At 39.7% G+C, this 15,904-nt stretch overlaps 1 protein-coding gene across 1 annotated transcript in view; it reads right to left on the bottom strand.

The window, feature by feature from the left end:
- Positions 1 to 15,628, bottom strand: part of NUDT14 (nudix (nucleoside diphosphate linked moiety X)-type motif 14) — a gene marked incomplete at its 5' end in the record, with an annotated part of 17,089 nt that extends 1,461 nt beyond the window's left edge. Inside the window, 2 exons of the mRNA XM_010137089.1 lie at positions 10,587 to 10,824; positions 15,564 to 15,628. Coding sequence (XP_010135391.1) covers positions 10,587 to 10,824; positions 15,564 to 15,628 — 303 coding nt within the window. The remainder of the gene's footprint in view (positions 1 to 10,586; positions 10,825 to 15,563) is intronic.
- Between the last annotated feature and the right edge of the window lie 276 nt (positions 15,629 to 15,904).

The following is a 15,904-nucleotide window of genomic DNA, read 5'->3' as shown; positions in this document are numbered from 1 at the left end:
CAGGAATTAATCACTTGTCTCTCAATTTTCTAAGAACGCTGGCAATTACTGTGTTTGGAGAATGAATAGTGATTATTGAAGTGGGTTTCTTACATCAGTACACACTTTTTTTTTTTTAAGCACAGACTAGGGAGCGAACCAGTGAATTCTTCTCCTAAAATTACTTCTGATACGTTCTGTGTTGTTGGATAAGATGTTTCAGCCCTCTAGGATCATTCCCCTATATCTAAGAAGAGAAACGTAGCCATCTTCAGCACTTCCAGGAATTCTGACGGTGGCTGTGGGATTTCTTTCATTCTGGGCTCATCACTTACTCCATGGTCCACAGTGGAGTTTTTTATACACGAGTTAATGAACAAAATGTGACCTACTAGCAGGCAGCAAGAGGCCAGGCTAACAGTCTTCCCTTTCTCTTCCACTTTCATCAAAGCACATATCCTTCTTCCTCAGCCAATCTGATTTAGTATTTACTTTCCCCAAGGGCGTCTTTTCTGCCGTCACTGTCCTTGGTATTCATACACTGCTGCCATGGCCATCAGAGGTGGTTTCCCAATGGAAGAGCGACGCAGGGCTGACCACCAGCCACAGCCCCTGTGTGCCACTGGCACCAGATCAAGTGTCCTCTCAGAACTCCTGTGCTACTCTGCCTTTTCCTTTCTCTGATGGGAAGCTGCCTGGAGCAGTAATGCCGTTCACCAGCCGAGCTGCCACTCACCTCACCTGAACTGAAGATCCAAGCAGCAGACAGCACAACACAAACAGAGCCTTTGAAAGCAGCAGGAGCCACATGATGGGCCCACCGTGCTGACCTCGTTGTAAAAGTAAAGGTAGAGTCATTTTTCATCGAGTTGCTATTGGCAGCCAGCTCACAAGAGTCGGAATGCTGGGTTTTGTGCTCATGAGCTGTCAATGTCCTTTCTGCTGTGAGGATGATGGCACACTTCACCAGATTCCCTTTGCGTTAAAATACAATATATTTTTCTTGGTGCTATCAAGCAATAATGTAGGACTTTAAAAAGCAACACAGGCCATGAAATACTGATTAAGAGCAAACAGATCTATTTCCCAATCCATCACAGCTGGCTGTCCAGGCTTCAGTCATTCAGTGAACAGTCTCCCTCAGCTTAGTCACTTTGATACCTGTCACTGACCACGGACCCATGGGCTGCCCACTCCTCACTATTGTAGCTCTGTCCACTGGAAGGAGCCTCATCGAGAGAACATGCTTGTGATGGAATAGTAGATTGTCAGCTTATTTTTTTATTACCTCTTCTCCTTCTTCTTCTGTGTGAAGAGGCAGAAAGGATTTTTTTTTTAATTAACTAGAGATCCAGATCTGGTTTTCTCTGTATATAGTGATCACTTGTTCCACAACTCTTTCTGCAAGAATTTCATTTTTACTAATCAAATAAACATACGAAGACTGGGCTTCAGATTGTTTTCTGGTAATTGATAGTAAGAATAAAAACCACATGTTAATTTATACTGTAAAATTTGCCAGACAAAGACTGCAGCTTGCTAGACTCCAGAGGTACCATGCAGAACCACAGGATCATGCACAATATATTGAATGTTCTGTTATTTCTGATGAGTACCAAGTCTGAGCTTCATCTGGAGAATGAAAATGACCCTAAATTGAGTACACCCATGTGCACTTGATCTTATGTAAAGGTTATACACAAAACCAGAGAGACTTTACAAAGCCCTCCGATAAGAACATTCTGCCTTGATTATCTGCAGCATGATCCCCTTCTATCCCGCCTGTGACCATTTACTTAAGACATAGCTGCAGCTGTGGAAGTCACAGAAGTTCAGTTTTCACATCTCTTTTAGGTAAAGAAAAACATCGTATGATTCAGTTTCTGGCCACTGTAGCTCAAACAGCACAGAGTGATTTCAATACGCTGTTATTCCAGTGTATTTACTCATACTTCTATTAAATCAGTTTCTCTTCTTAAGAACTGAATATACATCACGAGAGGCCTCTACACTGAAGATACTTTAAAAGATTAAAGCACTGGGCATCAATGTCTTTCCTTTGTTATAATGCCCAAAGTTATGGAGTTGCTTCACGCATATTGTTATATAATTTGCCACAGAAACCAACAAAACATTTACATATTCCAAGGAGGACACACTTGCATGTTCATTCATCATTATTTGATTTCCTAACTTTCCTTTATCTTGTGCAACTTTGCCAGGAGTTATTAATTAAAAACTAATACAAACTTCCAAATGAGCTATAAATAAAATCAACGAGTGCCAGTATTAATACTCATGTTACCTATTCTATTCTTTCCCCCCCAAACCAGCAAATTTAACATTTTTAAGACTACTCAGAATCCCCTGACTACGTAGACAGGTGTCTTTGGAGAATATCACATGACATGATTTATAAAAGATACAGGAATATAGTTTAATTCATTTAAAAGGCATATTTCTTACCTTTTCTCATTTGATATTTCTTTCTCTAAATGCTCTGGGTTACTTTGCCAGTTGCTCATTTTTGCGTGGATCCACATGAAATGCCCTTCACTAAATTAAATACTCTCCAAATTGCTTACTGCTGTCTGTCATGACATTTCCAGACTCTTAGATATTGACGTATCTTGCCTGTTCTTTTAAAATCGTCCAAAAAATCAATGCTATTTACATTTTGTATGTCTTAGCATCTCTGATTTTTACAGAAGTCAAAAGTGAGCAAGTTTGCTGCTAATGAAGTTGTAATAAAGCAGTTTAACACATACCCTTGGAAAATGTGAATGTATTTCAGTGATTTTTGGTACTGGAGCTGGAGGAGAAAGAGAGCAGGAGAAGGAGAGAAGGAGAAGGTGGATCTGACTGGTAAATAGGTACAGGCAGCTATTTTGAGTACTAATATTTTTTTCAGTACACTTTCAGGTTTATCTGTCTCTAGGAACTCGTATGCTTTTGCACACTTACTTGTAGTTCCTGAGTAAGATGCTGGAGAGATTCTGAAGTCTCTTTAATCGTGGTTAGATTCCTTTTTCTGCTACCTTCTTCCTCTCTATCCCCGTGACATATGCTTTTCCTTGCCCTAGTACTTCACATTACAAATAAAATGCTTTTGCCATGGTCTGAAATGAGTCACCTATTAACAGATTTCAGCTACATTCATTAGCTTTGCATCTGTGGAAATCACAGGGGTCAGCACACCCAAACTGCAAGTGATGAGTTTCACCCTGGGAAAACCACCTTCCTGATAAAGGTGTCTCCCCTCCCCAGAGCAAGAGAGGCTTGGTTTGGGGGAGGGCAAGCAGGGTCTGAACTCACAGCACTTGGGCTTCAGTCTCATGCCAGGGTTTAGCACCACGTTGCCCAGACCAGGCATGTCATGGCTCGTACTGACCCAGACCTACTAAGCCTGGCTTGACCTAGCTGATTGTTCCAGATGTATTTTGATGTGTCTGTACGGTGCTTGACTCTTATTTACCACTGTGGAACAAATGCAAATGATCTATACAAAACACAGCTCTGTTTTCCTCATCTCGATCAGTTTGCTCTGAGAAGTTTATAGTTGTTTCAATGAACAGCTATGTGGGCTGACAAATATTCTCTGTCAAATCATTAGGGCTTTAAGTTCACAAACCCTGCAACTTCAACAGAGAGGGATTTTTAAAACCAGAAGTCTGTTAGCACTAAACTTTTAGCATTACTTCAGAGACAGTTAGAAACCTCCATTACCTTTGGCTACAGCAAGTCTAAGAATGTAAGCACGTCAAAGCAGGGATACCAAAGTGGTGTGGTTTCCATCACAAGGGTAACCTAAATGTAACTTTAACACATCAAAACAAGATTGTATGCTGCATTCCCGTATTTCATTTTAAATAAAACACTCAAACACTGTGATTAAATCATGCTATGGCTTTCAAAGCTGTCGGCAACATGCTGTAGGCAACAGCACAGCGGAGAAGCAGTTTCTGCAGAATGACTGTAAAGTGGTTCTCCTCACCTCCTGCCCAGGGGTAGGACTGGCTGGCAGAGCAAGGCTGTTAACGAGAGTGTCTTCTATCTACTTCTCTCTTAGACCGGGAGAACACAAGAGAGATTGTCAGTGCAATCTCTTTTTGAAACACGGCAATAGCAGCTCTCACGAAGCCTTTGTTCATCTCTTCCCTTTTATTGAGCGCACGAGGAAATACGTAACCCTTGAAACAGAGCTCACAAAACAGGACTTCTCGCTTGTCATAGCTAAGTTCATAAGCATAAAGATACATTACATTTTTCATCACAAGTGAGTAATAGTATCTTACTGCTTTTAGAAAAAAAGAAGTTTTGTAGTGCCTAAAAGCCACGGGTGAGATTGCGTCCACCTGATGTTTGCCGATGCTCAGTTACAGGGAGGTTCTTCTCCAAACCAAGTGCACACGTGCACATTTGTAAGCAGGGTCGAAAATGAATGCATGCACTCAGGATTAGCTTTGCTTCTTCTCAGGCCTGGGAGCTCAGCTATGCTAATCAGTTATTACATTCATAAATATTACATTTTTAGTTTGAAGGAACAAATGAAAAACATTTGAACAATATGAGAAAATAAACAGAATCTTATATGCTACTCCTCTGCTGCAATGTGGGAAACAAATAAATTGACTTATCATTGTGAAGGCTTATTAGTTTAACTCAGATTTCTGATGGACAGCAATTAAAAGCTAAATTTCTCCTAATTTTTTAATATTTAACAAATACAAAATCTATAAACAATCAACATTTACCTCTTCCTGTCAACACAGACGTACATTTTTTTTGTTTTATTCTAACACAATTAATGTGGAAATTCCTAAATGCAATATATCCTTTGATAAGATGTAAGCAATCTGGATGCAGCATGTGAGTATAGAGTGAGTACATAATTCATGTTTACAAATAAATGTGTCACAAATCTCTGTTATTTATGCTGAAGTCAAGATCTATTTAGGCATGCAACATGTAGACTGATGAACAGCCACATGCAGCTCCTATTGTCACTTCTTAGGACCTTTGTACAGTTCTGACATTATAAGCAGCAGGTGCAGGGAAAAAGCAGAGAAGTAATTAACATAAAATTATATTACATTATGCCATCACCCAACAGGTGTACTAGCAGGTGATCTTTCTAATTATAATGTGCTCTGACATTTTCAAGGCTGTTATTCTTTCTACATAATAACCTGTGAATACAAACCATTTTTACTCCGTTGCTCAGAGGCTAATAGCCATAGCGCAGTAATTGGAGCATCCAATATTAATTCTCTGAATGCTCTTCTTTGTTGTCTACTTTTGGGGAAAAAAAATCAGACGTAGGAAGATTAAAGTCAGTACCTATGTTAATATAGTTAGGCCCCTAAACTAATCCATCTGATTTTTTTGCAACGGGGCTGAGAACCCGCAGCTCATGTTGTATCTAATTCACAGCAAAGAGTTTACAGCTTCTGGGAGAAAACAAAGACGGAATGAAGAGGAAAGGAAGTTGAACAAGAAGTTCTGGTTCAACTTCATCCTGATGCCCTGAGGTGTTAGTTAAGTCCACATAATTTTATAAATATTCTTCGTGGAGACCAAAATTTTCAAGAACTAAAATAAAGCGCTGTAAGTTTAAATGGCAGTAATAACGTCTTAACAACAACCACATATTTCCTTGCTTGTGTTTTGTAAGGAAACAAGTCTCAAGAAAGGTGGAAGTATCTTCCCGCTAAGAAACTGACCTAAGAAACCTAAAAAACCAACTCGAAGCTGAATTTCACATGGGATTCAAACTGAAAACTGCTGGGACAGTGTGCTAGATAGGAAATTTGTTCTATCTGATATATGACTGAGACCAAAGTCATTCACTTACAACATTTTGCATTTAGGAAAAAAAACGAGGAAAAAAAAACTGTTGGAAGGAAGCTCACAGATTTCTTTTAGAGCTTTTAAAAATGAACAATTTAACCGGCAACCATTTTCATGAAGCCTCAGATTACAATTATACTACTACAGTAGTAGCTTCATCTTCTTACTGAGCTGAAAGGCTCCTTTGCACCCATTCCATCTACCATCTATGCTGGTTTTGATTGGCGCCACACATACTGTTAACAAGAACTCAGCACACCAGGAGGCATCAGAACGATCAGGAAGCCTCCAAAAGTGGATTAGCTGCTGCCAGAATAGAAAACTAATTTTTTGTAATGGCAAAATGAGGTTATTTATTGCATGCCAAGTACAAAAGTAACATTTTCTGTGGCTACGATGAGAAGAGGAAACTCGCCACACGGGTGAGTTGCAAACAACACAGATTTTTTTTCAGAATGATTCCTGCCTGTAACTACACAGCAAAATGAACCATTTGCATTTAAATTCACCTTCTGGTTTGCATTTTTCTATATTAGGAACAGGTATTTCTGATTCCTCATGGTGTGATTTTTCTGACCTCCTTCAGTCAAGTCCCTCTTGATCTGTTTGTCTTTCTCGTTCTCTGCCCCCAGCCCAGCCTCCTTCACTCACTCTCGCCATACTGTCCCCTGCTGCTGGAACAACTTGTTCCATAGACTCTAACTCAGCTAGGGTAAATTCCCCAACTCCTGGCTTCCTGCTTTCTCACTGACTCCACAGCTACTCTGTGGATCCTTCAAGGTAATTAAGCCTGAGATCTGCTTAATTCAGTGCCTGATTTCTATCTGATGAGTATGATGCCACAAGAGCTTTGACAGAGCTTAAGAATGGGGACCAACGGCTTATTTGTACGAGCTTTTGAAATATCTGTAGCAGTACTGTAGTTAATCTTTTCTGCTTAGCTGAGAAACATTAAAAAAAATTCCCCCAAAACCACTGCTGCAGGCCCTCGTAATGAGAAAAAAAAAATTGCTACCTGCAGATTACCTCCAATCTTTACTGCTGCCACTACTTCAGAACAGAGCAAAGTTCTGCTTGAATACAGTCTAAGTGCTTTCCCCATGTCATTAGAGAATTCTTCTCCGCCACAATGAACGTACTTTCCCCAAGCCCATGGGTTTTTTCTCTGCATTGTTCCTGCACCTCTTCTTCCTCTTTTTCTACATGAGGATCTTCTATTCCATTTTCCCCCCTAGTCTAAGTTCTATGTTCTATGCACTGTCCATGCTCTCCCCTTCTTAATCCCTTAGCCACAGAAGAGTACTGACCTCCCTACCCAAAACTGTTTCTTCCTTTACAGCTGATGCATCTTCTGCTTTCCATATGTCCCTCTGCCAGGACTAGCGCAAGTCCTGCTTCTATTCCAGTCAGACAATTTCCTTCTCATGACCGTGATTCCAGAAAGGGGTGTCATTAGGAATACAAGACAACTCCTTGCTTTCAGAAACCTTTTTGATGACACAGAAATCTTTTTACTCTGCATAGAACTGTGAGTTTTTATCTACAAAAATCTAACAGACTTAACTCAGTAACTACTGTAGTTCTCTAGATATTTTAATATGGTTTTATTTGCATCAAGAAAGGAACAACAGCTAACAGATTTGTCAAGCGCAGTCAAACAAGTATCAGCTATAATAGGATAACAGGTCTTGTGGGTAGGGGCAGCAACACAAAGTAACTTCAGTTTATCAAGGCTTTGAACCCTATCTAATGTGACAGTTTCATTAAGAATTTAGGAGGTCATGATGCACTTAGGCATCAAAGAAACTGTGAAATAGGTGCAAAACTAGTATGGAAATAGTACTCACAGAGTGGGTATCACTGTCAAATTGGAAATAGGAACTAAATAGGATGCCACTGGGAACCATCCTCCATTCAATATAATTCACTATGTTGTTTTAGGACTTGTATGTTGAATACAGACTGCAGATAGCAAAGCTGAGATAGATCATTTAGAAGAAGATAGGGATGAATATTAGAATTCAGAATGAACCCAACAATTTGGAGAAATGGTCTGAAAAAATAGGATGCAAATCAGTAAAGACAAATTCAAGGCTCTGTACTCAGGCAGCAATGAACAGCACAGACACTGCCAAGAGGTGAATGATGGTGCAGTACCGATGCAAAAAATAGCTTTGAGACAGGGAGGATCGTGGACCATAAGTCAACAATATAATGCCATTGCAAGAAAGGCAAACATCATACTACAGCACATAAAAAATTACCATCTGTTAACACTAGAGAAATAATGCTTCTGCTCTACCTGACACTGGTAAAGCCCCCGCTGAAATGCTGTGCTCCACACTTCAGGCACTATGTGCTTAAGAAATATGCAGACCAGATGGAGAGAAGGCTGAGGAGAGTAGAAGACAGACATCTAGATCAGACATCTAGAAAACATGGTCTAAAGAGAAAGCTTAAATCAGCTAAGATAGTTCTGCATAGGCAAAAATAAAATAAAGGGGAGACATCTTCAAAAAATATATGGAACAAGCAGGAGTACTTCATGTCCACTGGGAACAGGGTAGTAAGTCTCAGATTTGAAGTAAATAAATGGAAATTTAGGCAAGACTAATGAGGAAAAACTTGCTCACGATACAGGTAGTTTGACACTTCAGACAGCATGCTGAAAGTCAGCCCACCAAGAGAGGCTGTAAAATGATCAGATTTTAGAGAAAGCACAGATGCACGTTTGTCAGAAGTGCTTTAAATCCAACTGATCCTTGGAACAGGGGCAGTCTAGATAAGATCCTCCCCAAATTCCTTCCAATTCTATTTCCTAAGGCTTCTCTCTGACCTGATGCACTGGATCAATAAATAATACCGAGCAACTCCCACAAGGATCACTGGGATGGCAGATGACAGCAGAAGTGTATGATGTAATTATTATCGGCATGCACGCGCATTAATGCAATGCTTTATGTCAATGCTTGGTATTGACACTCACAGCAGCATAAACCATTTGGAAAAACCTGTTACATGCTAGAAAAAGACCAGAAATTCTTATATATAATAAAGCCATTATGGAAAAAAGTCCTTATCAGACCAGAGGGGAACCAATCACATCCTGCCTTTGCATCAAATCCCCACAGATCAGACAGACCTGCCAGTCTTTATCTGAAGGAAGAAGGACACTCCTAAAAAGAAGACCGTAGCATTTAGAATAAAATTTTAATACAGAGCAGAGGAAGTCCAACAAAACAAACATAAAGTACCATCTTGGAGGCTTCATAAAGGCTTTTAAAGAAGTAAATGAAGTCCCTTCTGACTTCACCATGGTCCTCCATGGGCACAAAGCTATGCCCACATAGACAAGGCAGGCTTGGGGGATTAACATATTAAATGCCCTTTGCAAAGGTCTCAACACAGAATACTCCAGTTGTAAACCCTCTTCGCAAGTCAGTGCAATTAAAAAAAAAACACCCGACAGAACAACCACCTGTAAGATGCAAAGACATTTATCAACCAAAAAACCTCAGTGTTTTAACCAGATGTAAACTGGTAAGGTTGGGTCAAAATTCCACGCTGAAGCTACAAAGTTCAACACCGACATAAACTGTATTCTATTGTTCTTATTTTGTGTTTGCACACACATACACATGTATGTATCTGCATGCTATAGCCCGTCAGGGTCACCCAGCCTATGCAATTAGACAGACAGCTTTTGCTCATCCATCTAGAAGGTACTTTTTCTTTCAGTAGAACAAACCCTCCATCTATTTTCAAGGAGTTGTAAAAGACAGCTCCTGTGATTTGCCCCCTCCCCTCAACAGAAGCACTGCTTGTTAATCCAGCAGGAAATAACATTTGCCAGGATTGACAGCTGTGGATTTGTATTCAGTTCCCAAATTAAAAACCAATGACAGGGCCCAGTTCAATGGAGATGTCAAGCAAAATAAAGAAAGTAAAAAACCTGCTGCTTTCTCTGTAAAATACAAACATACATACATTTAGGATAACAATACTACAAGCTGGGAAGGAGATATAATGGGATTAAAGCAAAAGTGTGCAAAGTTTCTCCTGAAGGTTTTTTGTTGGTTTTTTTTTCCTCCAACAATGCACATTTTGTATTTTTCCTTTCACGTATTAAGTTTTCCTCTTACTCCTAAAACATGTTTTAAAACATGTTAAGATCTATTTCCATAATTATTTGAAACCATGTTAAAAATATAAAGTAAAATTTTTAAGAGTCAAATCAGCAAAATCTTCTTATGTAACTTTAATTATTGTACAATTCAAAAAGGCTTATTATAGCCCAAATATTATGAAGAGATCTAATGGCACAGATTCTCATGCTTCTGCAAAATTGCATTAATGGTAAATTCGAGTCCATCCCGGGCAGCTTCTGTTGTTAGTCAGAATAACAAGAATCAGAGATGGAAAATGCCTGACACAGTAAAGACGGGCTGTTTTCTAGTGCTGTAATAAACTGCCCTGAAGTGCCCAATACAAGTTCTCCCAGTTCTAACAGTAATTGGAATAAATCACAATAGTATCATTCTTACTGGGAAGTCAATCCATAATTATGAGTTTATAATTCCTTAAATCTCTGTAAATACTCTTGCTGAAAATTACACCTTTCATATATCTTCAGATGTCCGTGTTCCTCCAACACCCTGCTTAAATAAGGAAACCTGGAACAATCAGTTTACTTCCAGGCCACCTCAGCGATCTGTGAAACAACAAAATGCAAAGTGTTTTAACTTACTGCTATTTACCTATAAGAAGTGATCCTCCTTAGCTCTGTAACAGGAACACGATAGCCACACTCTTCCAGGACTTCCCCACATGCAATTTCTTCTAAAGAAAGTTCTGGTTTGTCTACAATGCCAGCACAGAGTTCATAGGTCACTCCTACCACAGCAGGTATGGGATCCTCTAGGTGAGAGAAGCTCTTCTTGTCCTGATTCTGAAAGACTTCAGGGTGATGCCTTTCTACTTCACACATGTAAACAGCTAAAACAAACAAACAAACAAACAAACAAAAACAACAAAAACCAACACATAAAAGAAATGTGGGGAGAGAGGAGTTAGTTTATTCATGTTAAATAGCAAAAAAGATGGTACACAAGTTTTTCCTGGAAATTCAAACCATCAGTGTATTTGAGAGTAAGAAGGAATTCAGGTGTGTTATCTGTTAAAATTACGACATACTGAAATTACAGTTGTAGAGAAAAAAGGTGCTCTTGCCATTTCCATAAAATTATTCTTTAAACTCTATTTGTGCTTTCATCCTTTGGAATGAATTCATGCACCTTAAAATAAATAAAAATCAAAAAAGGAAGCTAGTTCATCCAAGAAGTCTAAGTCCAGGGAGCACCACAGAGTTTCCATTTGTTGGGCAATGTGGATATCAGGATTTAATTTAAACTAGATGGTTATCTTGCAGGAAAGTTGGGTTGCGTGTTATGCACCATGTGCACAATGATGAGTCTTTCAGCCTGTCAACTCAGCTGTTACTTAGAAAGGGTATGAAAAGCATGTATGTTTGTTTGAAAAAAGAAAAAAAAAATCTTCTTTTGAACATAGAGTTCCTTGCACAGATTCCTGTGTGGAGTCTGAAAAAGACTTGAATCGATCTACAAACAGCTGCCACTGTAGTGCCCTCCTAAGGAAAGTGCAAACGCCACATTTTAGTCCTTTTAGTGCTTTAGTCCTCTCACTGATGTCAACAGAAATTTTGCCTGAGAACGGCAGGACTGGATGTTAACACCCAAAGAATCACTACTGACATCATTGATCATTGTAACTTTAATTTACAGGTATAATCCCACTTGTTTCTTCTTTGGCATTTCCTCATGTCTATCCCCTTCCTTTTCATGAAAGGTTACCACAAGGCTGTTGTAAAACATCTTAAATAAAACTACTTTAAAAATGTAAATTATTTTTATTCCATTAAAATATTTTACATGTGTATTTCATATACATTTTACACAGTTTTCAAATGAGCTTATCTTTTATTTCCCATTCTAAATCTTGCGGAACTGGTATATAAAAGAGCTCAAGTTTAATGGAAATTTTTTTATTCTTCCAGTTACTGGATTGAGCTTATTATTTCCTAAAACTGTGATATACAATAAAGCCTCTAGAGAAATGACACTGCAAGAAAGTACAGTGACTTCTCTGGTCCACACCCCAGAAATTTGTGCACAGGTTCCTTCTGCAGTGCTTCCTGTGACACCTCAGAAGGGTAGTAGGCAGGATCAGCACTTGAAAGGGAGTTGTCTTGAAAGGGAGTTAAACTTTCAAAGCTGTTTGCAGTAGGTACATCCAGGCCTTTGAGATTCAAACAGTTAAGGAAAGGAGTCTCCATTTCTTACTTGAAAGACATGACTGAAGCTGTTTTCTTTTTAAAATGCAGCGTGAAGGCAGTAAAAAATATTCCATGCAGACTCTGACGGATAGATCCTTGAAGGGTGTCTATTGTCATTATTCCAAAAACTTCTAAAAGCTATGACTGTTATCAGAAATGACAACTTCCTCCAAGATCTCATTGAGATACTCTGAAGGTTTTATTGCTTTTTAGCATTGACCTATCCCAACCAGTAAATACAAAAAGGAACACCACATGCATCCCACTAAAGGACTTGGGCGTCAAAACAGGATGCAGGTAAAGAGTGTGGGGTACAGAAATATGAAACTCTGATTAAAGCAACTCTCTGTTACAAGACTGCTGAATCCCTGAAACCCATCCTGTCATTCCAGCAGGCACCTGCCATCCTCCTTCTCCCTCAGCACAACTGGCCTCCACATAGATCAAAACCTACATTCTCAGAAGGACCTAATCCAGCAGTCCTCTTCAGAGCAAAGTCCTGTAATATGCCAACACTTACAGCCCAGTAACAGCTTTTCTCTGTAGATAAGGAAGAAAAGAAGCGGTAGGAGCCACTTCTGAAAGACAGTCCAAATACTAGAGCATTCACCAAGGAGTCTGAGCATGAATTCAGAATCACCAGGCTCACAAAGGTTCAAACTCAACCTACCTTTCAGACATAAGCAAAGCCTAGAAAACCAAGCTGCCTGCTAGTATCAGAGCAGTCCACCAGGCCCCTCCTGAAGGTGCAAAATTGACTGCACAAGTGATGGACCAGGGGAGATAAAAGTATTGGCCACAAAATTGGCCAGTCTGTGACCTCTTGGTTAGGGCACACTGTTCAGAGGGAAATCTGGGACTCTCCATTTCCCCATCACAGCCTGTCAGCTTATTGCAAATCCACAGAGTTTGGAGAGCAGAAACCAGAAGCAAGAGCTCAGCTCCCAGCACAGTCACCCACCCACTAGTCCAGTGTCTGTTTGCTCTCTCATCTTCTGATGGCTTACGCTACTTTGGTCAGAAACTGCCACTTCATCACCACCAGGCAGCCTCCCCCATCATCAGATGAACACATTTGATGAGCAGCAGCACAGCGAGGTGTCAACCAACCATCTAGTGTTCATTAAGCACCTTGAGTAATTTTACCCCAGAGCCATTCAGCTGTAAGAAGTCTCAGAGTGGAAACTAAAGCCGAACCGATGTACTTGCATTCCTTTCTGCAGCAGACAAAGGAGAGATGGCTCAACCAAACTCATCAAATATGATCATAACTGTTACTCAAAGGAGCCTTGCTGGATGACTCAAACAGGGACTTGTTTGCTATCCCTAAAGACAGGAAAAAACAATAGGGACTGAGGGGTTAGAGGGGTTTAGTGACTGGGGAATGCCCTAGCTTTTCTTTAGACTTCTGATTTCTCTTTGATTGTACTGGTGTTTTGTACCTCCTGGAATAGAACATGGCTTACGATTCAAATCTTTGATGCTGTGTATTTTAAGTCAATGCACAAACATCACAACCCATTAAAAGGTCATTATACTTACAGTAAAAAAAACACAGCACCTGTTCATAGGTACTAACCCCAGCCTTTCCCAGGAACTTATGATTTTATCATATTCGAAGAATTCAGTCAATTGAGTACCAAAATGAGCACCTTTGCCAATCAGTCATGGGTGGGTGAGGACCTAATGTGGAAACTATTGAGATGATGTGTAACTTTTTTCTCTCTGCTCCTTCCAAATGTGTGATTTTATGATCATTCAAGATGATTTAAGTCTAAAGTACACTGAAAAACACAGTCCTGTCTGCCTCACTCCGTTTGTGTGCTCCTGCCATCCCTCAAGAACTCTTTCAGGCCAGTCAGACAAGCTGCCTAATCCTGAAAACTTTCTGTGTGCAGCCCTGTAAGAGTTTTGCTGCAGCTGCATGAGGGCTGGTGCTGCCAGAGTGAATGGGGTGGGAATGTACGTACAGGGAGGGACAACTGCCTCTACAAGCAGCACAGACTTTAGTGGGAAAACCTCACTATGACACCACACCCTGAAGAAAGGCAAGCACATATGTCAACCAGCACATGTGTGGGGGACATGCCTGGTGAGCGAACAGCAGCTGTTTGCTATCCCCTTCCTGGTGGGACCCTGATAGGAGCGAGCAATGAGAAAAGTCTCAGCCTTTATTTTTGCTTCGTGGAACAGGCACCAAGACAGACAATAACCATGGAATAGAAATAATAGTGATGTGAAAAATGTCAGGGCATGGCTGCCATCACTGAACTGCTACGGGGTGTCTGACTGACCACTATCCCTAAAGCCAGGTTTCTGAACAGCTCCAGACTCTGGAAAAGATTAACTCCAACAGTCCAGTCTTCTGAGGCAGATTTGACACTGCCATATGGATGACGTAATGAACATGTCACTGTTCAGTACATATATATGCACATATATGAAGGCTTCTGCCTAAGATTGCCTCAAAGAGAGCAACAGCTCTATGAGCCATTTTATTCAGCTGGCAAATAAAAGACATTGGATTATTAATAAACAAATAAACAAACACTTTCTCTTTCTAACAGCCAATATAGTGCTTGATGAGAAGTATGCACTGTCAGGGTAACGGAGCTGCACAACTCTGAAGTGCCTGTCAATCACTGTCAGTAATAAAGGACAGCATGACACTACCCTAGAAAGTTTCCTATAAAGTCTACCGTGAACAGTCTTGAAACCGTCTCTTAGCAACAGTCAGTGAAATATCTTGTGATTTTTTTTTAATTAGCATGCAGAGAATATGCATTTCATTTTTAACTTCCAGAAAGCAAATATTGCTTTGAATTAAGATAACCGATACTAAAACTCAGAAAAAAAAGTATGTTAACCTAAATTCATAATAGTAACTGCTAAAAAGAAGCTGTCCACATACCGATGACAAAGCATACAGTCCTGAATTTCCCTCATTTTAAATTCCCAAGTACACAACGCACAATAACACTTTAAAAGAAAGCAATATTTAAGGCCAAAAAAGAAAAAAAAAACATTGTGCTTCTGCACAGAAGCTACCTACTAAATACTAGGTAGGTCAAGAAGGAACTTCAAGTAGAAGCAATCTATTACATGCTGGTTGTAGAGCTGTTTGTAAACACAATGGACAATGGACATGGACAATGACTAGCCCAAAAGCAGAATGTAAGGCTACCCTCACCATTCCTTTCATCTCTAATGGAAATTTCCCTGGTTAGAAATTCTGACCAACTGAAAAGGGTGGGCTATCATGCAAAGAAACAGAATATAGAACAAAGATTTTATCACCACAGATGCACCAACTTTTAACTGCTAAACCCTTAAAAGCTTGCTTCACTAGAGAGCAAAAGTAAATCTAAAAAAAGAGGATTACCTGGGCGGAACTGCTTCACCACAACAAAGCACTGCCGAGAAGTATTAAAGATCAGGATTGACACACTGAGGAAGAAGATAAAAAACAAAAGATCAATGCTTTATGAAGGATTAATGCAGAACTATTAGACTTACATCCTGTGAATTTAATTTTAACTACATAAACACAGAGAAGTTGCAATGCCACCAGTCAATTCCTTCTTCCCCTCAGAAAAAAAAATCCAACTCTAGGAATATTGCTACTAGATAGTAATAACATGAAAAAATATCCTTAAAAAAATTAAAACATTTTCTTCCCTTATAGCAGTCCCCATTTAGGATGGTCTACTTCTTAGGTACAGT

Source organism: Buceros rhinoceros, unplaced genomic scaffold (genome assembly GCF_000710305.1).
Source record: "Buceros rhinoceros silvestris isolate BGI_N320 unplaced genomic scaffold, ASM71030v1 scaffold5505, whole genome shotgun sequence".
Taxonomy (NCBI): Eukaryota; Metazoa; Chordata; class Aves; order Bucerotiformes; family Bucerotidae; genus Buceros; species Buceros rhinoceros.
This window is presented reverse-complemented; position numbering and strand designations above follow the sequence as displayed.